This window comes from Typopeltis vanoorti, chromosome 16 (genome assembly GCF_054136105.1).
Source record: "Typopeltis vanoorti isolate ZY-2024b chromosome 16, IOZ_Tvanoo_1.0, whole genome shotgun sequence".
NCBI classification, from domain to species: Eukaryota; Metazoa; Arthropoda; class Arachnida; order Uropygi; family Thelyphonidae; genus Typopeltis; species Typopeltis vanoorti.
In genome coordinates this window covers 34,411,592-34,438,452 of record NC_143564.1, presented here as the reverse complement: position 1 = coordinate 34,438,452, position 26,861 = coordinate 34,411,592, and the positions used below count along the sequence as shown (strand labels likewise).

The 26,861-nt window shown below is 35.9% G+C and overlaps 1 protein-coding gene across 4 annotated transcripts in view; it reads left to right on the top strand.

Moving 5' to 3' along the window:
* The window catches only part of LOC150097944 (coiled-coil domain-containing protein 169-like), a 113,735-nt gene extending 88,654 nt beyond the window's left edge, over positions 1-25,081 (top strand). For 3 of the 4 annotated variants that reach the window (XM_090406017.1, XM_090406018.1, XM_090406019.1), the window contains exons 6-7: positions 12,380-12,531; positions 24,771-25,081. In XM_090406017.1, coding sequence (XP_090262143.1) covers positions 12,380-12,531; positions 24,771-24,945 — 327 coding nt within the window. In that variant the 3' untranslated portion in view covers positions 24,946-25,081. The remainder of the gene's footprint in view (positions 1-12,379; positions 12,532-24,770) is intronic. The other variant, XM_090406021.1, reaches the window with a different exon arrangement.
* Positions 25,082-26,861: the final 1,780 nt, after the last annotated feature.

The window sequence follows — 26,861 nt, the reverse complement described above, 5'->3', positions numbered from 1 at the left end:
TGGATGATGTGATACTTCTAAATAAATCCGCTACAAGTCTACAAGATTTCCTGACTAAATTGAATAAATGTGGTGGTGGATATGGTATGAAGGTCAGCATTAAAAAAACAAAGACAATGAAAATAGGCAGAAACATTGAAAATATCAGCTGCATTGTGAATGGAGAATCGATAGAACAAGTAAAACATTTCAACTACTTAGGCACAATTATTAGTGAAGATGGTAAATTAAATATGGAAATAGACAACAGAATCAACAAAGCTGGTATGGTAAGAAGTCAAATGAATAAATTTAGATGGAATAAGAGAGAAATTAGTCAAAACACCAAATCAGCTGTATACAAGACAGTATTGAAGCCAATTTTTACTTATAGATCTGAGAGTTGGATCAGAAGTAAAACAGTTGGCCAAAGACCAAAAACTGCAGATATGAGAGTCCTGAGAAAGAATAGAGGGGTGAACAGGTGGCATCGATGTCATATTAAAAACAAGGATATTAGGAAAGAACTTGACGTTGTCAGCATCCAGGAATGCGTTAACAGAGCTAATCTCAGGTAGTATGGTCACTTAAACAGAATGGGCGAGGAAAGATTAGCAAAACAAGTGTTCTCTGCCAGGTTGGCAGGAGGAAGACCACGATATAGGTGGATTGATACAGTAAAAAGTGCCTTAGTAGATAGAAATATAAAATCTGATAATGTTGGATTCTTGACAGGTAGCAGACTGATATGGAGGAAAATTGTAGATAGAAAGTTAGTAATAATGTAAATTTCTCATGTAGTACTATCATATCCTGTACACCCCTTGAGGGTATATATATCAGTAGTTTGATGATGTGGTGATATGTCATCCATTCCCATAACCTTATTAATATTTAATCCAATCAACACCTGATACACCTCTGATTCTTTCACTGCCAATTCTCCTAATACTTGCTTCCCTTCTATATATTGTACAGCATCATTTACACCAGTATGATATATGGTGATAAAGCACTCATTCAGTAATTCCACTATATCCTTTGAAATAGTCACTCTACTGCCACGACTATCCACCAGCGTCAATCTGAAATAATTATTCTTTATCTTGCTTGCCATAAAGCAGAAGAATTCCCATAAATTAATCTTAGCCTAACAAGCCAGTCTGTTCTCATACTGCACGTTTTCATTCTTTACTATGCTCATCACCTTCCTAGCTGCATTTTGGTTGTGATTGGATCCAATCACAACCAACTGTCGTTTACCTTCTCCATAGCATTTTCTTTACAAACATAGCTTGTTTGATTTCACTTTCACTCTATTTATTCACTTAATTTTTGGTATGCAGATATACATTAATCGTGTCAGATACTGCCTTATGAATTTTCATGCACTGTCAATATCTTTTCTGCACAGCTCATCTACTCAACATATTGATGCTAATTGACTACAAAGCTTCAAATAATCACCCACTTTATACTTCCACATATATCCATTTTTGGCAGTAATATTTTCTTGTTTCACCACTTCCCAAACAAGTACCTTATGGTCACTCTCACCAACTGGTGGCAGTATTAATACCTCATTAACAACCACATCTTTTGAAGTTATCACAAAATCCAAAACATTAAAGCCTCTAGTTGCTTCAGTCACATGCTGCTTAATTTATTTATCTCTCAGAAATTCAACAAACTCTCTCCTTGTTCCTGTGGACTATCTCCTCATTCCATTCTGTATTCCTGTAATTAGTCTCCCATCAGGATTACCTTCTTCTTACATGCTCAACCAATTTGCCTGAACATTTCGCAGTCAGTATCCTCTACATTCACTGGCATATAACCACATCCTATCAGATATACTAGCCCATTAATTTCAACTTCACACTAAACAGATTCAAAATCTATGCATGTACAGTCAATTTCCATGCTTTGAGAACACAATTCCTCTGCAATCATTAACAGCATTTTCCTCCTCCTCTTTTTTACCTTCCTATCCTTTTGGAAAATTGTATATCCTTCCATTTCTATTCCTGACATCACATCATCCTTAGAAGGGGATTGAGACAGACCTCTACCTCCTTTGCCAACCTGGAATCAACCTTGAACACAGACCTGAACTCCTGGAAGAGTACTTCAAACATTGGTACTTGAAGCTAAATCCAACAAAAACTGTCTACAGTAAAAAATTAAAACAAGAAACAATATCATTTCCAGGCTTGCTGGAACAACCTGGGGTTGTGGTGCTGAAGTCCTAAGGTCATCTGCACTCCTTCACATTCTCTGCAGCAAAATACTGTGCCCCTGTCTGGGAAAGAAGTGCACACACTAACATCATAGACACCCAGCTAAATTCTACCATGCGCAAAATTAGTCGGACAGTGAGAAGCATCCCTCTCTCCTGGCTGCCTGTCCTAACATTGCTCCACCAAACATACGTTGAAGACAAGCATCGATTAAAGAATTTAATAAAGTGATGAGCTACCCACTCCTGCCCCTGCACCAGACTCTCATAAATCCACCTAGTCTTCACCTAAAATCTAGAAAGCCTTTCTGGTCCATGGACAAACTCTCTTCAGTTGCCCTACCATCCACACCTGACATGTGGAGAGAATACTGATCCAACAATCTTCCAACAAGCGGCTTCTGGAAGAAGATTCCTGTGCTCTGCCACCTGGTTTTACTCTTCCTAGGAAATTTTGGTCATCTATCAACAGGATCAGAACTAACCAGGGCAGATGTGGCTACCTACTACATAAATGGAAGCTGTTAGACCACGCTTATTGTGATTTTCTCCCGTGGCCGAGACGATTACTCATATTGTGAATGACTGCCCAAGATGCCAATTTCATTGAGGTGGCCTTCAGTACATCCACAAGGTGACTGATGATGCCCTGGATTGGCTTTCCAGATTTAATTTGGTTTTGTATTCCAGCACCAACATTCTCTATTCTAGCTGCTCTATCATACCTTTCTCTTTGGCCTGACCACTCCCATTTCCCCGATCCTGACTCTGATTGCCATTCATACCTGTCTCTTCCCCACTTTTATGCATTCCATCAACTTGTGCTATTGCAATTACATCTTCAACCTTGTATTCATCTCCCTTCTGTTGTGTGACCCATTTAGCTGTTGTATCCTGCTTCACAAGTACCCTTTGATTGTTAGCTACATTAACTTCTTGATTCTGTGCCTTCTCAGCAAACAATAGCCCTTCTAAATGCACACCAAACCTATTCAAATGCAATCCATCAACTTTAAACCATTTCGACTTGCCTTCAAATTCATTCCATAGATTTACAAACTGACTCCCCTTTGCCTCACAAACTCAGCCATTTTACTATTCATTATCTCTGCTCTCCTTCTCAATTCACTATTGTCATATCTAGGCAACACTATTAACCTTTACCTGCTGCAACATCTTCCTCAAATCTTTATCAGCATTCTTTTTCCCTCCCAACTAAATCATTTGTGCCCACAACTACCACTAATTTTGATACCTGCTCTTTCTTTCCCTACAAAGCATCAGTTTATTTCATTCTTCCACCAGGAAAGCATGTTTTGTGTACTTTATTGGTCATAATGCACCTAACCATCGAGTCCCCATACAACGATATACAATTATCCTTTGATGCTTTCTTCATGACACTGTCTTCTTCTCATTCACATTAGCCAGTCTCTTCTTTAGGTGTTTAATATCCTCTTCCAGATGTTTCATTTGCTTTTCATTTTCACTAACTTTTACTTAAGCTCTTCTACTACAGTCCAGTCCTGACTCTAGCTCCCATTTCTAATCACATTTCTATCGTATTTGTAATGATATTACTATCATATAAGTACTTGTTACTATTCAGAAGATGGCATTCTGGTTACTAGATGACGCTTCTATCAGACTTATTCTAGCTAATGTCTCATAAATGTGGTTTGTCTCATATCTTTTCTGTTAGGCTTCTGTCATGCCTCCACATTTCATTGAGTTTGCAAAAACATCTGCTAGTCAGCATTCATACATCGCTTTGTTTCAACCCTGCCAAATGAGCTTCTCATTAACTTTCATTCTGTCTGCCTCTGCTATGTTGAACAGCCTTCCTCACACTAATTTACTCCAAGACTACAATCATATCTTTCAAATAAACACAACAATAAGTTCCTTCTTTCTCGTTAACCAAATGCAGCACTAATGTTATAGGTTTGTCAACCTCTTGCATGCAGGATTAATATAAAAAAATTTTCTCCTATTCAGCACATTCATCATCCACTTTTTCTAAAATGCAAGTCAGTTGCTTAAGTGAGATCTTTTTTGCAAACTCATGATGAATGTCAGCCTTTGTCCTTCACTGAGCTTGTGTTCTGTTCCTGACCAATTTCTTCAAAACTTTGTAACTGTAAATATACAGGCTATCTATAATTGGAAACATTTCTCTCAGCACTAATTTTGTGTGTTATCATACAGAAGTGATGAGGATAAGAAGAGAGTTGTTCAGCAAGTGGCAGAAAGATGAGTTAAATTTTAAATTTGGTGTGTGGCAATATTGGTAATTTTTAACTGAATTGCACTGTGTGATAGTTGAGATTGATATGCAGTGTTTGGTTGAGTTTTAGATTGTGTATTTAATTAATTTGTGTGTGTGTTTGTTCACTGATTCAAGAAAAATGGTACTGAACGTGAGGTCTACATAGATTGGCATGAAAGACAAACATAAGTTGGGTACATTTCTCAAAAATAGCATGCTGTAATGAATGTAACATTTTTGAATGTGGAATTATAGAGGATGGCTATGTGAAATAAATGAATAAGTATGGGTTTGTAGGAAGTGTAACATGCTCATGGATAAAATGCAGAACAGAGGATCATGAGTGTAGTGCAGAAGTGAGTCAGAGTGACAGTAAGATAGTATGCAAGACTGATGGTGAGAAAGATAGGCTGACTGATAGTAAAATTGTGAGCATGAATGGCAGTGAGAAAAAGAGTGCAACTGACAAAGTAGCAAGTAAAAAAAAAAAGTGTTTCAAGACATGAAAGCAGATTGAGTAAAATTGAGGCAATAGGTGAAGCATATGCAGAGTTCCAGCATACGAGAGTTATAGATATGCATGGAAGAGAAAGGAAGAATCAAACAAAAGATGGCCATGTGAAAGAGGTAACAAATAATTTGAGTGGCTCTGTATGAAGTTTCACTTATTCACTTATTATTACACTCTGAAAGAGACATGATGAGAAAGTGCAAACAATCTGTTTTTCTAGAGTTAAATGAGCAGTGTGATTAAGGTGTTGGATATGAGGAATAAGCCCAAAAAAAGGGTTGATAGAGGTAGTAAAAGCAAATGATTTGGTTGGGGGAAAAGAAGGTGAGAATATCAAGACGCTGTTGGGGAGCGTAAATAATAACAGCGAGGTAGGAAAAGGTAGGTACTTCGTGATAGTGAAGTCATGAATGGTTTGTTGTCAAAGCTGCATGAGGAGAAAGAAGGGCATTTTGTGAACCTGTGGGATGAGTTTGAGGAGCAGATGGAACTGAATACGGAAGACAGACTGTTAAGTTAAGGGGATAATAAATCCCTCATTGTTTCAAAGCCGAATAAGAAACTTGAAGATCGAAATCTAAGAGTTTCATGCTGAAGAACGTTCGGTGAGTCCAAGCATAAGTCAACACCTGATAGTACAACACTAGGGCAACTCGGAGCAAAGGTGAAGCAAGTTTTGATCACTGTTCTTAATATTTTCTCATAATGTAAAATGCAGCTCCTAGGAGATGTATTACTGTTTTACATTATGAGGGAAGGTCACTACCCAGACCGGTTTTGACCTTTATTGAGGTCTCATCAAAATGAGTAGGTAGACCTGGATAATACCAAGGTTTAAGTGAACAGCACTTACATACTTTACTATACGAATTGCCAGAAAGGTGTACCCATATATTATTACTACAATAAAGAGCTAAGAGGCTATTTTTTTTCAGCGACGTAAATGAAGTTAAGGGGATAATAAATCCCACATTGTTTCAAAGCCAAATTACTTAAATCTTGGTATTATCCAGGTCTACCTACTCACTGATGAGACCTCAATAAAGGTCGAAACCAGTCAGGGTAGTGACCTTCCCTCATAAAGTAAAACAGTAATACATCTCTTTATGTTGGAGGTTTAATGGATTTTTTACAACACTCAAAAAGAATTAAATTAGAATTTAATACTTCCTATATTTCGTCCTAGTCACTAGGACATCTACGGGGATTACAAAAACAATTAATGTAACATGCACACAAAAACTTACAATACTAAGCCCAACCACGTGGGTGACACTAAAGTCCTATCTAGGTGGAGCGCCCTCTAAGGGTGGTAGTAGGTGGCCTGGAATGTAAGGTGGGACCTCTGGTGATGAGTGTTTCCCAAATCTTCGGAAGCTTAATGCAACCGTATTTGTTAAGATTTGGTTGGTTTCTGAGAGCTGCTGCTGCTTCTAAGAAAAGTCTCTCTTTCTTGAATTTGCTGTGGTGGAGCATGGTGGTTTTCTTCCATGATACTCTGTGGGTGGTGTCCAAAACATGGTCAGCCAAGCCTGAATGGCCATAGTTGTGTTTAACGATGTACGACTTGTGTTCCTCCAGGCGGATGGATGCTGATCTGCCTGTCTGTCCAAAGTACGCAAGCTTATAGGAACAGGGTACTTTGTAAACTCCAGGCAGAGAGAGAGGAGGGAGCTGATCTTTCGTAGAATGGATAAGGGTAGCAAGTTTGCGGTAGGGCTTATATGCTGTGTGTAGGTTATACTTTTTTAGTATCTTGGCTATTTTTTCCGAAGTGCCTCGGATGTAGGGTATGGTGATGGCATTTAATAATTTAATTCTTTTTGAGTGTTGTAAAAAATCCATTAAACCTCCAACATAATGTCCTCACAGCACTTAAGCCTCTACACAAGAATCCTAATCATCCATGGAGAAGATTTAGCACGTAAATCCAAGCAATACGGTAAGTCAAAACTATGACTATCTAGACAACTAAATAGGCTGGCCTTTTTAAAAAGATGTCGGGATACAAGAGTGATACCGAAATGTGTTAAAATGAAGACCAATTTCCATTCCAAAAAAGCACTCCGTATGTATAACCGTGCCAGCCTAGCATTACTACGTGAGCAAATCGCCTCTACTCGTGCCGCCCTCGCAGTGACGAACGCCACCATTGGCTCCTTACATTCAGAGCTCTCCACCGTTCTTAACCCTGAACTTTGGTCGATTCTCTCTGACATTTCGGAAACTTCCGCACAGAGAGAATTTCAAAAAATAAAAAACAAACACGTCAAGAAATACAGCAACCTAGTTAAAGACAAACCACAGCCACAAATTCAACCGCTCCAGACAGTAATAAACCTCTCTTCCAAAAGGCTCAACGAGGATGCCGTCAGCGCCCTTGGCCTCAGCCGTAATTTTGCCGTCGCCCCGAAAGAAGTGCCTGTGCTCGATGTAATGGTTAACGTCGAACGGGGGATCGGTCGCTTACCGTCAGAGGTAGCCAACAACATCAGACTCGACGTAGCCAACATCCTCGCTCACTCTTCGCCTCCAAAAAGTAACTTATCTTATGCCCAACGCATTGCTCTCCAGAAACTATGCAAAGAAAAAAGTATCGTCATCACCAGAGCGGATAAGGGTAATGCCACAGTTGTTCTTAATTACCAGCGAATACAATCGGAAAATTGAACATTATCCTCCGCGATCGCGTTACCTACATCCCGCTAGAACACGACCCCACAAAAACACAAGTTAAGAAATTAAAAATCTTACTTTAAAAAGTAACCTCCTGGCCCCTCGACGTCATGTTAAAACTTAAACCTTTCCGCTCCCCCGAATATACGGTTTACCAAAAATGCACAAACCCAATTCCCCACTCAGACCTATAGTAGATGCCACCAATGCACCTTGTTACAGACTGTCTAAACAGCTGGCCAACTCCCTGTCCCCCCCTCACCGGAAATTCAGCTTCCTATATAAAAAACTCGACCCACTTTAAAGCCCTCACAGAAAATTTAACCTTGAACAATACAGACATATTAGTAAGCTTTGATATCTCCTCTTTGTTTACCAGTATTCCCTTAACTGACACTTTATCTCTCTTAGAAAACGTTTTCCCCTCTGACATCTTAGATCTCTTTTCCTTTGCCATCAACTCTGGGTATTTCTCTTGGAATAACAAAATCTACAAGCAGATAGAAGGAACCGCCATGGGTTCCCCGCTCTCACCCCCCCCCCCTTGCCAATTTCTATATGGAAGATTTCGAAAAACGAGCCATAGACTCGGCCCCACTCAAACCTTCTATCTGGCTAAGATATATAGATGATGTGTTCTCCATTTGGCCTCATGGCCCAGACACGTTAGACTCCTTCCTCGGTCATCTCAATAGCCTACATCCAAGAATCCAGTTTACTATGGAAAAGGAAAAGAACAATTGTTTACCCTTCCTAGACACCTTAGTCATGCGCCTGCCTAATGATACACTTGCCTTCACTGTATACAGAAAACCCACACACACAGGCAGATACATTCACAAACTCTCCCACCACCACCCCTCACAACAATATGGCATCATTAAAACCCTTACCAAGAGAGCCCACAATCTTTGTTCCAGTGGAACCGCCCTCACTACTGAGCTTAACCACATACACAGAACTTTCCTCTCCAATGGCTACAGCGAACACAGTATCAAAAAAATAATCAATTCCTCCCCCATTCCCAGTCCCTCTCGTCAACAAGATTTTAAAAATGCCATCACCATACCCTACATCCGAGGCACTTCGGAAAAAATAGCCAAGATACTAAAAAAGTATAACCTACACACAGCATATAAGCCCTACCGCAAACTTGCTACCCTTATCCGTTCTACAAAAGATCAGCTCCCTCCTCTCTCTCTGCCTGGAGTTTACAAAGTACCCTGTTCCTGTAAGCTTGCGTACTTTGGACAGACATGCAGATCAGCATCCATCCGCCTGGAGGAACACAAGTTGTACATCGTTAAACACAACTATGGCCATTCAGGCTTGGCTGACCATGTTTTGGACACCACCCACAGAGTATCGTGGAAGAAAACCACCATGCTCCACCACAGCAAATTCAAGAAAGAGAGACTTTTCTTAGAAGCAGCAGCAGCTCTCAGAAACCAACCAAATCTTAACAAATACGGTTGCATTAAGCTTCCGAAGATTTGGGAAACACTCATCACCAGAGGTCCCACCTTACATTCCAGGCCACCTACTACCGCCCTTAGAGGGCGCTCCACCTAGATAGGACTTTAGTGTCACCCACGTAGTTGGGCTTAGAATTGTAAGTTTTTGTGTGCATGTTACATTAATTGTTTTTGTAATCCCCTAGATGTCCTAGTGACTAGGACGAAATATAGGAAGTATTAAATTCTAATTTAATTCTTTTTGAGTGTTGTTAAAAATCCATTAAACCTCCAACAATGGATCTTTGGAAGATAGGATTAGTGATGATAGAGAGGAATGTACTGGAGGGATGTGCAGGAGTCATATCCAAGCAATAGTGTCAGCAGGACTTTTTATTTTTATAGAATCAGAAATGAACTATTATATTTGTTTACAAAGGACAGAAGTATTCAAATAAAAGGGAACAAAACTGTTGCATTGATAGAGCTTCTTCACCCAGAAATTGTCAGAATAAGAGAGCTGTAGTTGGATGAGGATGACATCCTGAAAGTATTACAGATGAAGAGAGACAGAACAGAAAGGGAGAATGATAGTGCTATTGGTGATAGTAGAAAAGTTATGCCTATACAAGGTCGAGATGTAAAGGGCAAATAGCAGCATTGGTTTGAGCAGTACAGCATGAGATAAAGGTGAACAGGATGAAATATCTAGTGAGATGTTGCTACAGAAGGAAATGTAGAGGCAAATAAGAATATGGAGATCATTATGAGTGATTACCATAATTTAAAAATTATGCTAATATAGATTGGAATGAAGACATGGCTTTTGGGGCAAAGAGAATTAACTTCTAGAGTTTTTTAGAGTCATCCAACTTAGGTAGAACTTAACACAAGATACATGAGGATCAAGAATCTCGGATATGATCATCTCATCAAAGGATTTTATTATAAAGAGGATGTAAAATCTTCATCCAGGTGGTGAGAGGTGAGAGCAACTGTGAAGTAATCCCCCTGAGTGGTGGCTAGCCATATGAGGACTTCTATATATAAAAAAAGGGGGATATATATGGAACTATAAGGCTGGTGATTATGAAAAGCTCAGGAGACAGCTTACAGCTATATTATGGAATGGGGAATTGGAAAGGAGATCAGTGCTGCTTGGGCTCTTCTTGAGAACCGTCAGGCAAAGACAATGTCTAAATGTAATCCAGGGGTAAGGAGAGTAAATGAATTAGATGAAATTGAATGAAGAAGTGAGCCATGAGATCTGGAAGAAGGCATTATAGAGCGCACAAGATGAATGGTAATAAGTTGCATGAGAAGTACAATGAGCACATGAGGAATGTGATAAGGTAAGTATAGGTTGTTAAGGGTAGCAAAAGTATAGTATGAGCAACACAGTTAAGTAATGAATTAAAAAAAAACAAAGCAAAAAAAAAAACAGTGAGTTCTTTTGCTATGTAGCCAGTAGAAGAACATTGATTCTGAAAGGATATTGGTTGGTGAAAATGTTAGAATGATAACTACTAAACAGGTGATAGATATTAAATTAGCAATTCATAAATGTATTTCAATCTTATTAATGTGACATCGTGCACAACTTGAGTGCAGCACGAAGGGTGGAGAGGGACTAATGGTGAGTGAGTCAGAGGTATATGAGAAACTTAGTAAACTTGATGGTATTTTACCACATTTTGAGGAAATGTTCCAGGGAGTTAACAACAGCTTTGATATACATTTCTTAACATGTCTTAGACTTGGCCATGTTTCAAAGGAGAGGAAAGAGGTGAAGATTGTTTTGCTTCATGCAAAGTAACAAGTAAGAATGTTATAGTTCCACTATATAAGGCTTTGATTAGGCCATGTATAGATTAATTTGCACAGATTTGGCCACCTGATTTTCAGAAGGATGAAGAGATATTAGAAAAGGAGTTCAAAAGATGGTTGACTAAGGTAGTCTGTGGTCCCTGTAATGTTGAATATGAAGACATTATCTGAGACCTCCAGGGCTCATCGAGAGAGGCTATAAATCACCCAAACCAGCTGTCATACCTTCTCTTCAATTCATTCACACTAGATGCACTCGTTATCCCTAAAAGCAAACTATTCCACTCACTCGCTGCTCTGTGAGAGAAAAACCTAGCTCCTATCCCTTTCTTGACTGCAAACAAACTTAACTCAACCCTGATGAATGTTTTTTTCCATAAATTATATACTACATAAGATGACAGAAAAATTATGTTTAATAGGTCGGAGATTTTTAAGCAGTTATGCGTAGATTTATCTGGCTCAGAAGAAGCCACCAGTTAACACGGCAAAATTAGTAGGCTAATAGTTTGTATAAAAATCTCCAACCTATTAAACCCAATTTTTCTGTCATCTTATTAACTTAACCCTATTAAATATCTGTGGGACAAACTGGAGCATCAGGTGAGGTCAAGAGACATCTGCACCCACAAAATAGTCCAGGACCTCGTTACATGCCTACAGGAAGAATGGTCCAAAATTCCCAACAACTGCTATCATACAACTGTGAAACTTTGCCCCATAGGATTGCTGTAGGATCGCAACAAAAGGAGGTCCTACATCTTATTAAGCTGGGTGACATGGCTGTTTGTTCCCCACTATGGTGTTCATTTGACTTCTTTCAAAGCAGTGTATATCATCAATATATATGAGTCATACCTTTTGTTTTAAAAGAGGAGAAATTGAGAGCTATTTGCCAAAATGATTCCATGAAAATGTTTGCTGTTTGGGGAAAGTGGAATACCCATAGCTGTATCCTTATTTTCTAGCATGAAAAAATTCTGCTGCAACACATGTGAGAAGAGGACAGTAATATCTGGTGGAAATTTGTTTTCTAGCAGTAGAATTGTCTTAGATAGGAATATTAATAAACAGAGATGTGTCATCAAACTGAACCAAAAATCTTCAGACTATGTCAATCAGCAAAGTATAAAGATCATATCAATAGCCTAAACTCCATAATTTCAGTCTCTCTGACTAATTATTTGTAACTTAACATTTCATTAAGCATTACAAATTATTTAATTCAACATACTGCACCAGTACTTATATGAATTCTTTAATGATGATTTCATTTGCCAGGAAAAAAAATAAAACTTTAAGTACATTCATTTTTACTGATATATCTTACATCAGGTTTTGTAAATATATGCCAAAAAACCAAATTAACTCAAATTTTGAAAGTTGCACTAGTGTTCAAAATTCTGTTTCCATTTTTTGTTCAGACCTTCCACAAATATAATGACACCCGGAAAGCTTACATGACTGAAATAACTGAAGCAATGCTTAATCTCGAAGCTATGCGTAATCGACTAAAATCCTTTGAGTCGAGTGACAGTGGATCTATTGCTAAATGTCCTCGCCATCTTAAATATCTGTAAGTTATATTTACTATTAGTTAATTATATTGGTTTTGATGCTTCAAATTTTAAATTTATTTTCTGTGGTTTTAACTATTAATTTTAAATTTATTTTAAACTTCATCAAAATAAATAAATAAATAAAATAATAATTATTATTATATACGAATGCCCTCTGTTATTCATTATCTATATGGATCACATTATGAAGGAAAGTGGTATTAAACACGATATCAAAATTGGAGATGTTAATGTCAGCTCTTTGCTTTATGCGGATGATGTTATACTTCTAAATAAATCCGCTACTAGTCTGCAAGATTCTCTGACTAAATTGAATAACTGTTGTAATAGATATGGTATGAAGGTCAGCATTAAAAAGACAAAGACATTGAAATTAGGCAGAATCATTGAAAATGTCAACTGTGTTGTGAATGGAAAACCTGTGGAACAAGTAAAACATTTCAGCTACTTAGGCACGATTTTTAGTGAAGATGGTAAATTCAATATAGAAATAGATAACATAATCAACGAAGCTGGTTTGGTAGGAAGTCAATTGAATAAATTCATATGGAATAAGAGAGAAATTAGTCGGAACACTAAATTAGCTGTATACAAGACAGTGTTCAAACCAGTTTTAACTTATGGATCTGAGAGCTGGGTCAGAAGTAAAACACTTGACCAAAGACTAGAGACCGCAGATATGAGAGTCCTGAGAAGGAGTATAAGCATGAACTGATGGCATCAATGGCAATATCATATTAAAAACGAGGATATTTGGAAAGAACTTGACATTGTCAGCATCCAGGAATGCGTTAGCAGAGCTAATCTCAGGTGGTATGGTCACTTAAACAGAATGAGTGAAGAAAGATTAGCAAAACAAGTGTTCTCTGCCAGGTTGGCAGGAAAAATACCCCAGAGGAAGACCAAGATATAAGTGGATTGATACAGTAAATAGTGGCTTAGAAGACAAAAATATAAGATCTGATAAAGCTGGAGTTTTGACAGGCAACAGATTGATTTGGAGGAAAATTGTTGATAGGAAGTTAGTGGTGATGTAAGTTTTTCATTTGAGGATACATGTCAGGAATTTGATGATGGTGACATACATGAATAAAATAACATAGAAGAGGAATGTGAAATCTGAAACAAATCCTGACAAAAGAAGCAACAGAAAGCTTAGAAATAAAGAGTAAATGGAATAGGAAAAGAAAACTATGAAAGTGGAACAAAAAAAAAAGTTACCAGAAATGGCTGAATTCCAAGACATTAGAAGCAAAAATAGACTACAAAAGAAATAGTGCAATTGGAAAACAATGAGTAAGTAAAAAAATAGAGAGATATGGAACCATTTTGTAAAATGTAAAAATACAAACAATAGATTTAGAAAAATGGGTAACATTTTCAAAATCTCTGGACTCATGATAAAAAATGCAAAATTTTATACAACGAAGAATGATCTAACAGAAAATATTATGAATCCAGCACTAAAAAAATAAAACAAATAATATGAAAAACAGGAAAACACCAGGAGAAGACAATATAAACATGAAACTGCAAAAATGCAGGTGAAAAATTTAATAAAAGCCTTTCAAAATTCTTTAACATGATCTGGATTTCTGTTAAAACTTCAAACACTGGGGGGAAAAAGCACTGGTTATCCCAATTTATAAAAAAGGAAATAAAGATGACTGCAATAAATGTAAGGGAATTAGTCTACTAAATGCAGGGTACAAAAAATATATGCAGGAATATTAAAGGAGAAACTAAACAATATTATATTGTAGAGGACTAACTACAGTAAGAACAGAATGGATTCCAAAGAGGCCAATCTTGCATAGACTATTTTCTCCCTAAAAATATTAATTGAAAAGCAAAGCGAATTTCAAAAAGAAACACACGTTACATTGATTTTGAAAAAGCCTTTGATAAAATTAATAGACAAATTATTTAAAATATTAACCAATCTAAATTTACCAAACTGGCTCTTAGTCTATTCAAGAAATATACATATAAAATAAAATAGCAGTTAAATTAGAAGAAATCAAGAGGAGTATGTTTCCCATCACCTCTGATTTTTTTTTTTATATATATAAATAAAATTATGATAATTTGGAACAGCATAACCTATTTGGATACAAATAAACCCACAAATAAAGATAGATACACTATTATTATATAAATCATTAAATGACATTTCAGAACAATGTAATATGAGACAAAAATTATGGCTTTCCAAGGAGAAATCCCAATAAGAAATAAAATAGTGATAGATAATAAAATATCAGAGCATGTAAATACTTTAAAATGCCTGGGATGTGACTCATATGAAGATGAAAAAGATACAGTAGTTCTCTCCTTTATCTGTGGGGGGGGATATGTTTCAAGACTTCCAGTGGATGCCTGAAACCGCAGAAAGAATTGAACCCTATACATACCTATGATAAAGTTTAATAGGTTACTATTGACCTTCTGATATGGCAGAAGAGGAACATTGAGCAGTTTTGATGGCTGGATGTCAAGAACAGACAATATTAATGGTTAGATCCTCGTCAGTTGAGTTTTTTTGGCCAAAACCTTTTGGAAGAACATTGTAATCGGAAGTTGTCTCTTTCTTTTTAACTCAGTGTTGCTGCAGAAGTTGTAGTTCTGCAGTGATCATACGGGTGATTTTAATGGTACATTCCATAATTTTGTCTTTTAATGTCTGTGCAATTTGAAACACTTCAGCAAATTTCAATAGTGTCCACATTGTTGGTTCTACTTCACTTTCTTCATCTTCCTCTGTAGGTGACTCAACAAGTTCTTCTAATTCCTCATTTGCTAACACATCTTGATGGCCTTCAATATGTTCCTCCACTTCTTCATGAAGAAGTGGAGGAATGATTAAGAAGTACTAACTTGTCTTGCTATGTGAATGATGTTTCTACCTTCTCCATCAATCCCTGGAAAGCCTATAAAATCATGAATACGACTTCATATGTTTTTCCAGCAGGCATTTATAGTTTCTGGTTTTAATTCATCCACTGTAGCTTTGATGAATGCTATTACACTAGCAGTAGTGAATGATTTCAGGCACTACATTATGTCCAGATTAGGGTCTGCATCCGTAGCATATACAGTACAGCATGTATATGCTGGACAAAGGGATGATTCACATCCCAGGTTGAATTATGCGAGATTTAATCGTGCTACTCAGAATGCCGTACAATTTAAAATTTATGAATTATTTATTTCTGGAATTTTCCATAACTGAAACCAAGGATAGGGGGGAGACACTGTATAGGCATTAAAAAATATAATGAGCTAATGCCTTTATTCCCTTATAGGGAGTAGGCAAGGCTTTCTTTGACCCTGTCTAGCTTTTGGAAATTGTGTGGGCAGTTAAATCTTCACCAGTAGCAAATCAAGATAGCTGGCCCAAGACTATTACTAATTATAAGTGGCACCCCATGAAGTGACTGGCAAACAAGTGCTGCCATCTCTTGGTACCTAATCCTAACAGTATATGTTCTTGTCTGAAATACTGTGGGTTCTACAGCCAATTTTATTGAGCTTCCAGGAGGGAAAAAAAAAAGCCATTTGTCCATACCAGAGATCGACCAACTCAGGAACCAGTCGAAGAAAGGCTTAGAAAAATTTCCTCCAATTGGTAATTAGACTTGAACTCAAGTCTAGCTTTGGGTAGCTAGTTACAGAAGATGCAAGTAGTACTTCTGAGCTACAGGCCTAGATATAAACAACTAAATCTTAATGTCTTTTTTAAGATACACACATTAAAATATCAAATTTTGTTAAAGTAAATGGCATAATTAATATTTAAGCCATCCTTGGTACAGAAACATACCAGAATCAGTCGTCGCCTAGTGTGAGATCACCATGCCACTTATTGGAAGTCTGAAATTTCAGTGTTTGGTTACTACAGCAGGGTTTCTGGACTAGGCGAAAAATAAGTGATAAAAAAATTATAAAAATAGAGAAAAAATATATATATATCACTAGCCTGCCCATGGTATGAAATGTACTGTTGGTTTCCCATTAACCTTTAACAGGGGGAAGCAACATTAGAATAATATAATATATACAATAATGTTCTGTCTACACTAACTTTATTATATGGAAGTGAAACATGGATCATAAAAAATGAATGAAAAAATTCAAACAGTAGAAATGAAATTTCTCAGAAAAACAGCTGGATATACCAAGTGGGACCATAAAACAAATGTAGAAATTTTACAATCCCTGAATAAAAAACCAGTCAACCACTATATAAGTAAATATAAACAAAAAGTTGAATTGAATGGACAATAGCAGACTGCCAAAAATACTATACTTATATATAAAATAAGTGGAAAAAGAATTGGAAGACCAAGAAAGCAATGGCATGAGAATGGAACAAGCCACTTAGCCTAAAATCCATGATAAAAAGAAGATTTTGGAGAGGACAGAGGTGGTAGCAGTTTTCTAGTAGTCGGATGTAGACTTCTGTCTCCCCTTTTTTTTTTTTTTGGAATAAGAGGGATATAAGATTGCTTCCATGCACTGGAATCAGTACCAGCTGCGTATAATAGATTGTAGAGACAATGCAGGACAGTTGTTAGCTCTGAACACAGTGTTTAAGAACAACTGGAGAGAAGCCATTAGGATCAGAAGACTTCTTAGTGTCCAAGTTATTTAGTTCATGAGTCTTTTTCTCATGTCCAGAGAAAAGCTTTTAAAACACTAGAATTATATTGGGTAAATGGAACATACAGAACAACACAATCTATAATTTAAGTTGTAAATCAACAGAACTGAAGGAAATACAGGAAGATGGTTTGATGTAAATCAGGGATAAGACAAGGATGCACATTATCTTCATTTTTATATATCATCTATATGGATTGCATTATGAAAGAAAGTGGTATATCTTAGCTGCATTGTGAGGAGTCAGATGAATAAATTTGTATGGAATAAGAGAGAAATCAGCCAAAATGCTAAACACTATACAAGACAGTTTTAAGTTATGGATCTGAAAGTTAGGTTAGAAATAAAGTACTTGATCAGTTACATCCCAAAGATATGAGAGTTCTGAGAAAAATTGCTGATATGAATAGATGGCATCAATTATAGAATCATATTAAAAATGAAGATATTAAGAAGGAACTTCACATTCTTGGCATTCAAGAATATGTGAGCAGAGCTAATCGTAGGTGGTATGGTCACTTAAACAAAATGGGAGAAGAATGGTTAACAAAACAGGTGTTTGATACCAAGATGGCAGGAAAAAGACCAAAATCTAAATAGACTGATTCAGTCAGAAAGGCCTTAAAAGAATGAAATGCTAAACATATTGGAACACTGACAAGTAATAGACTAATTTGGAGGAAAATCATTGATAGGAGATTAATAATAATTTAAACTGAATCATGTATTGCTGTCATGGTAGCCTGAACATCCCCCAAGAGTACATATAAGGAAATTGATAATATCATTCACTCAGGCTGTATTTCCACATTTCAGTTTTTGAAATATGGAAAGGTGGCTTATGTTGTGGTTCTTTCTACCTCAAGTATTGGCATCTTAAAAATATGTAATTCTTACAATTAATGAATCGTTGTTTCAATGTTAAATGATCTGCAGTTTTCAATGAATCATAGACTTCCACTTCTGTTTTGAGGAAAATAACGATACTGATTTAGATCACACACACACTGTTGGTAGTCTCATCTATAAAATGCTAAGATATTTTCATGGAAAGTACAAAGTACTTATTGTGTGGGGCCTTTGTAAACCGACACCATATCTTTCATACAGCAATTTAAACTTGGTCGTAGTTACAATCTTTGCCTTTTGTTGACACAATATGGGAATGGATTTCACTCACCCACTGCAACTCCTTCAAGCACCATCTATTGGGGAAATACATTATTTCAGTAATAATTATTACCAATTATTTCTCAGTTTTCCAGGGAAGGAGATTTGCTCTGAATTTAAAGATCAATGAGTTACAGCCACAAGACAGAAATGGAAAATTTCAGAAATAAACAATTTATAAGTTTTACATTGCGTAGTCAGACAACTTATTTTGGAAAGAATTTGCAGGACACCAATGTTAAATTGGTGTCCTGCAAATTCTTTTCCATGTTGGTTCTATGTTGGTCTTCTAAGGTGAATTCTGTTCGTCATTTTCTGAAGGAAAACGTTTTTATTAAATAAAGTATAACTTTTGCTAGAGTATTATTATTATTATTACGTGACACCTCCAGGGAGTCCAAGGATTCATTGTCAGAGGGCACACTACTCTGTTTTGCTAAATACATCTCATTCTCCCCACTACTACTTAATTCTCCAGCTACGACATTACTACCATCGACATCATCTATCGTCCATCAGCACCAACAATAGTGTTTTTTGTCTGTAAATTGTATGTGTTCTGAAGACTGATTTTTCTGTATGCAGGATGAAAAACCAGAGTTTTCAGGAGGAAAAAGCCCATATAATAGTCTGAGAAACAATTCACTGTCATCTCATTTTGTGCTCCACATTGTGATTATCGAAGAACCTATGATAAACAAGTACATTGTGAAATTCAGTTTCCATGTCATTTTAGAATTTTCATCATAAATTTTATGACAGCATCTAAAGTTAAACGATATGCCTTTTTGCAGCACAGCACATCGACCACTAACTTTATAGGCATTAGTGTAGTTATAGCTACATATGAATTCATTCATCCTCACAGAAATTAATGCTTGAATCTAAATTTATTCAAGTTTCTGCACATAGTATATCAACTCAAAGTAACTTTCTGACATGAACTGTTCCAATGAGTATATAATTGCGATGGATACAATTTCTTTATCAAATTCTGCTGCAGTATACCTTTGTAAATATTTTATCATGTTTGTTTGGTGAGCTTCTAAAAATTCTAAACTTATTATTACAAGGAGAATAATGTGATTCAGTATCTTTAAGACCATTTTCTATAATAATTTCTTGTTAATAAATTTTATAATTTATGCAATATTTACTTTTTTGTGTGCAACAAACTAGTAAATGGGTTCCAAGTTTTGTTTTCAGGTTTCCATTACATTTGTACTGTTTATAACAATCCATCAGTTGCAAATTCAGTAATACTAATGATTTATTGTGTTGTCAATTTTAAAAACTTCTTGTGAATAAATATTTATTACTGAAAAACTAGTATTCTCAGGTCAATAACGGCATTTGAATACTAAAAAAAAAACACGACTAGAATATCAGTATTTTAAGCTCTATATAGGTTGCAGTTACCATTAGTCTCTCAGGAGAATCTTTTATTACAGTGTGCTGCACCTATCTACCATTTGGTGCACATAAATTCCAAGTTGACCTCTTGATTATGTCATTTTGTAGTTTCTTTCCTCCCTACCCCCTTCTAATAGGAAATTTAAATGTCCATAATAGTCTGTGGGGTAGTAGTGCACAAACTAGATTGTTAAGGCATGCTCAGTAACAATAGTCTTTTGTCTTAAACATTGAAATGACATTCCTCACACTTACCAGAATATTCACTACTATTGACTTAGCAATCCGCTAAGTCAATAGTAGTGAAACTGTTCAAGTGGGAAATAGAAAATAACATCTAAGAGAGCAATCATTTTCCCATAATCCAATCTCTGATATGGGCAACCATATTCTTCATCACAGATATCACAATGGAAAATTGATCAAGATGACTGGTATGTTTTCTCATCCTTAGCTGAATTTAATTCTGCACCAGTTTGTTCCTCTCCTCAACAAACAGAATAGTAAATCATGTTGCATGGTGTACAGTACTAGTTGCTACAAGTGCAGTACCCAAACCATCATTTCTCTAAATTGTGATGGAATTTGGGATGTACAGCAGACAAGAAAGACCAGAACAAAGCTTGAGATATCTTCTGCATAAACCACGAAGCTCAAATGCTTTTAAATGTACTTGCAGCTGAGCACAACATATCTGCCATCAGAGCCAGAAGGACCCATGGATCCATTTTGAACTTCTATCAGCAGATCAACCAATGCCAAAGGGGTTTTGGAACAAAATCTAGGTATGATATACTAATTTTAATCCTGTAACAGAATGGATGCACAGTTGCTCTCCCTAAAGCAATTGCAAGATAGTCTCAGGAAGAGCTCTGCTAAAATATTGACAGTATCTTCTTACTTCCTGACCCTAAAAAGAGTCAAATTCTGTTCACTTTGAATGGTCTGGAAATTTATAACAGGCCACCATGCAAGAATAAACCGAAAGCTACTTTGCTTCAATGTTGATGAACTGCTGTAAGACCAGATGACATTCATTACAAGATGGCAACGAATGTCATCTCTCATAACGTATGTCATGGGACTGCCATAAATCCTTCGGAAATAGTTAATTCTCCTCTTTGACAATTTCTGGAGAGCAACAAACTTTTTCCGGGACACAATCTGGCTTGCTGTAGAATTTGTTCTGCATTACATTCAATAAAACTTGGAACAAATATTAGGGATGCTTTCCTAAAACAAGAACACTTAGCATCTGTTTTCTTTGACATGGATATGCTACGCCAAAAAAAATATTCATCTTTGGTCTGAGAGAAAACCTGCTTCTTTTCATCATAAACTTTCTATCGAAATCTTCCATGTCTGAGTGAAATCTCACTCTTACCCAACCCTACCTTCAAGGGAGAGAGAGTCCCACTTTTATACTATTTGTAGTCAGAGTTAACTCAATAACAAAACAACTTCCAACTATGAGTGTCCTCCATATTTTGTCATATGAGTCAGAAAAAGTTGCAGCAATCTATTGATCGTGCTTACTAAATAACTTAAGGAAATTACAACGTACAATAGAATATACATTAAATTAAACTTTAATATATTTCCAGTATTTCAGCGTTATTTCAGTGGATAAGGGATGCCAATTAGAAAATTGGCATCCCTTATCCACTCCACTAAAGACCAACCACTCCCCCTAGACCAACCTGGTGTATACTGGGTCCCTTGCAGCTGTAAGTTATCCTACTTTGGCCAAACAGGCATGACAGCAAATATCAGAATTTCAGAACGCAAGGACTACATCCGGTTTCACCAGTACAGCCACTCTGGTCTTGCAGACCATGCTCTGGATACAACGCCACAGAATACGGTGGAAGAAAGCCACAATAATACACCATAGCAAGCTCAAATTTGAAAGACTATTCGTGGATTCAGCTGATCTCCTGATGTAAGCCTCACCAAATGTGGGAGGCTTACATCAGGAGACCTTCAGCCCAACAGCCAAGAATACCTACATAGCCTGCTAGGGGGCACCACCATGACTTTTAGGAAAATCATAGCTTCCTCGCTTCGTTTGTCATTTACTGTTTAGTGCCTGCATGCATGTGTCTTTATTGTAAATTCCTTTGAAGATGGCAACGTGACGTTGCCAAAATATTGGAAATATATTAAAGTTTAATTTAATATATATTCTATCGTACATTGTAATTTCCTTAAGTTATTTAGTAAGCATGTATAACCAACATTTAAGCCTTTCTACGAGAATCCATTGATCATCTACCAAAGTGGATTTTTTTCAAATGGGTTTCTATTTTCATTGAAACAATCTAGGATAATATACCAATCATTCCTGTGAGTACTAGTACATCTTTAAAACACACAGCAAAATATTCTGATTTTCTACCTGTCTATGCAGATGATTCAAAATCAGAAGTTTAGTCAAATCTGCCATTGTCTTCCTTGATAGCATATCTAATCAGATCCCCAGAATATAGCAACTATGCTGCTGAGTTGCATGCCATAAAGCTTGCACCAAACCATAACAAACCGAAATGTTACCAAAGGGGTATCATTTATATTGATTTATCAAGTTTTCTTTAGGTACTAAAAAGTCTGGTATGCCACCTACATCCACTGCTCTGTCAAATCAACATCATCAAATAATGATATTCTGACAGGACATTTGCCTCTGTTGAATTCCTAAGCCACATTAGGAATTAAGAGAAATGGGGCTGCAGATGTTGCAGCTTGGTCAACTCATACAGTAACACTAACAATAAATGTTTAGATTATGCCTGAAATTAAATAATGGCAGTCAAGTTTACACAGGGACCATACAGAGGAAGTTTGTTATTTCTTGGCTGCACATAGGTCATTCAGGAGTGATAACATGTATGAGTACTGTGATTCTGTTTAACTATTCATTTTTTAATCAACTCTCCTTGTTATTTTAATGAGTGCAGTAATTTTTTCACTACTTTTTTTTTTGCCATCTGTCAGAGGCTTATACAAGGCACAGTGAATATAGTTGCAGTGCTCAATCTATCAGAGAAAAAGCAAAGCTGAGAGGAATCACATGTACATAGAGACACTACAGTCAACTCTGAATATTTTAAAGGAGCAATACTGGAATGTTGGTGGAATGATGTGCATCAAAGAAGACCACAGAAGCAAGTTAATAGTTCTTATTCAATGGTCCCTGTCATTTAAAAAAAACATATGCCCACATCTGCCTTATTTTGCACCCTGTGACCTGCCATAACAATGCACCTAAAAAAACTAAAATATTTACAGAATTTTTTCAAAAAGTGGTTGGGACAAATGTGTGGCAAGACAAGAAGACTACTACTTTGAAAATTATTAACCAAAATACAAATAGAAATCAAACTTCCTTGAATTATAACATTCACTTTGTGATCATACCTTGTACACTCATTTTATCTGGATCGTGAAATCTTCAATTTTTACACAATATTTAACATGTAAAATTTTATTTAGAAACATTATTCGTCTATGTACATATAACTTTATCATTATATATTTTTATATACAGTACTATTCTTATATTGCTCTTAAAAACTTGTTATTTAAGTACTAACTTTGTACCATATGACCATAAGTTGCTCATGTACCAAAAATCATCAAAACTCACTCATCCCTCTTCACCTAAATAAAAAATGATAAAAACTTCTCACTCACTTATTCCTCTAGTTCTTCTCTGAGATGTAAAATATTCTCATATTTTACATCTGAAAGGAGCAAGCGTAGAAGCAGAATGAGTTTAAACCACTGTTTCATAAGCATGTGTGTGATAGTAAGAATCTCCCATGATGAATTAGGCTCCACGGAGGTCCAGTAATAATTAAACTCAAATCTTTTGACTGATCATAATTAATGCTACCCATTTTAAAAATTATGTTCCAAGAGCTTATCTTCATTATATTTCAAGGAAGAGACTAAAATTATTCATTATGATTATGCCCACATCAGCATCATTTAATGTCATCCAACTATGCAGATGATTTTTTTTTTCACTGTTTTTTTTTAGAATATTTTCAGGTTGGCACTTTCACCATTAGATGTTGGACTACCTACCATGCTGTTTTTGGAAAGTCAACAGCTCAAAGAACACAATTAACCTACTTGCACTGTTCCAAAAAGGGTTTGTTATGTAAACCTCTCATGATACAATGAAAATTAGTGACAGTTACAACTTTGAGCCACCAATTCTATCTAATGTGGCTGAGTTAGAGATGTCTAACCCTTTGGCAGCATCCACTCTCTCTTTCTCCCATCAAGCTATTGGTGCAGATCTATGGCATGGATGTTTATAAAAGTACTTGGGTAGTAAATGATTTTGATTGCTAACCGTGAGACCAACATTCTGCTTACTGAAGAGACTTGAAAAAAAATACCAAATTTGAGCTGCGGAGTTTTTTTTTTTTTTTTATATATTATATGCTTGACAGTCCCTCACTGGTGCCAATGTTCCATAGATTTATCATATTTTGTAAACCTTGGTAAACAACATGTTGCGATAGTTCAAACTCTATTTTATTTATTTGGTTTTTCAGAAATAATGATCAGATGAATTCTCATTTACTTCTGCAATACATGAAGGGTTTATAATAATAATAAATTTCCCTTAAATATCCTACTGGTAGATGTAATAATTCTCACAAATAGTTTGGGAGATGCAAAAAAAAAAAAAAAAGCATCAGGCCAGCCCCTTCTCTTTCAAAATTACATTAGTTAATTTGAAGTGTTCTTATAAAAAAAAAAAAAAAAAAAAAAAAAAAAGCTACTTCATTATCAGTTAAGCAAACACAATACAGGTTTCTGAGATGTGTGTGTGGGGGGAATTATTTTCAAATTTAAAAAGGCATGGCTTCAGGTTTATGGACTACATTTTAAAAATTTAATAAAATTTGAATTATTTCTTATATTTTATTCATAGATTCTGTCCTTATCATAGCTAAATAAGAACGTAATATAGTACTTTTGGTATTAGAAACATTCTGCCTGATCAACGAGTGATTGATCCAAAGAAGGGACCCATCAAAAAGACAGCAGCTGTACGTAGTTTACCAAAATTGAACACTGCAGGTATGGAAGGAGAGGAAAGTGAAGATGACCATGAAGTACAAACTAAGAGATCTGCTGAATTCTAATTTAGGAGAAATTATCTTACAGATAGAAAGGAGAGCAATTTAAATATTCTTGTATCTTGTTAATCTGTAAACATTCATTGCTTAGCATATATACTGTGCATATTAAACTGAAATAAAATTATCCCAATTAAGAGAACTTTATCATGTATAGTTAACTATTGGTGTAATTGGAGTAACATGCTTTGTTTTGTGATTTGAGAACACTTGCAAAAAAAAAACTAAATGAACAATTTTTTTTTTTTTTTTTTCCCCGACCACTAAATACTTAAATAAGGTAACTGAAAATTTGATTCTTGTGGCCTGAATGACATTGGACAAACTTCAAGAAGTCTAGAAATAAGACAAAAAGAGCACATTTTAGACATAAACAACAACAGAGAGGACAGTTCTGGTTTAGCATTCCATTTTTCCAACACTAACCATAACATTGAATGGAGTACTATGCCATACATAGAAGATGACTACAGTTCCCACAACATAAAAGAAGCTGCAGTAGTAATCCATTTACAAGGCACCCTGAAGAGAAACCAAGGGATGATCCTCAGTGATATCTGGAAATCACTCATAAGATCTCTCCATGCATCAGTTTAATTTTGCAGCTAATTATAGGATGCACCTGCTTAACAATGACTGACCAAGTGCCAGCATCCACGCTTCACGTATTTGTACTGTGTAATGGTTCCTATGAATTTGGTATTTATAATTTTTCAGTTATGTATTGATTTGTAATCTAAGCTCGTTTTGTTTTAAGCTGTTATATGTATATTCATCTAACCAAGAAGAAGCCACCAGTTAATGCGAAAGTAGTCGGTTACTAGTTGTAACAAATTTCTGACCAATTAAAATCCAATTTTCAGTTATCTTATTTAAACTAAATGAACATTAGCAAGGCATTTTAGTATTTTTAATAAATAACACTACATATACATGTTATTCTTCAGAATTAAATCAGTTATGCATCAACATTAAAACAGACAAATTTGCACACTTAATATGAATTTATTAAGTCTGCTGATATTTTGCTGGATTCAAACCAACATCAAGTACAAAAGAAAGTATAATTTTTGTCAGGAAATAAGGCATTATTTGATTTTGATATTATTTTCTTTTATTACTAATTTTCTGGTAAACAGACCACATTACCGAGCCTTCCCTGTGACAATAGTTTTTAAATTCTTTGCGCTGGCTACTTGTATATGAGTGTGGGGGAAAGGCATATGAGTAAATATGGGTCGGAAAAGAAGCTTGACATTTTGTAACTAGATTCTGCATTTTTCAGTCATTCTTGTATTCACTTGCCTCATGGGTGCCTTCCTGCAAACAATGAGCACTCTTCTTAAATACTCTTCTACATATTAGATAACAGATCAGGGTCCTACCAACTTTCAAAAGAAAAAGCATATACTTTAAGAGTTACATCTTGACCTAGCCATGTTAAGTTACCTCAAATATATGGTGCTCAAAAAAAATTCACAAACCCAAAACTCTCTTCATCCAACAGTTGATAGCATATGCCCCCCCCCCCCACCTAAAAACTTGGCAAACAATTAGCAAAAATCATCCTCCCAAACTCTCCCTTCTTTATTAAAAATTCTATTATTCACTTTGAAATCTTAATTTTAAAAAAAATCCCAACCTGAAAGGTTCAATCACGATCAGATTTCATATCACTTAATTGCTTACAAAAGTACAATTAACTATGATCTTAACCATATTAAGCAACATTTCCCCTCTGATATACTTCAAGGGTCAATCTGATATGAATGACCCTTGAAGAACACTGGTTTGAACAGCATGGATCCACTTATATTTTTTATGAATACATATATTGGAAAATTTTTTGGAGATTTGAGACAATGAAAAAACTCAGAGAGAACCACATAGCTTATAAATATCAAAAAAATTAAGAAAAAGTT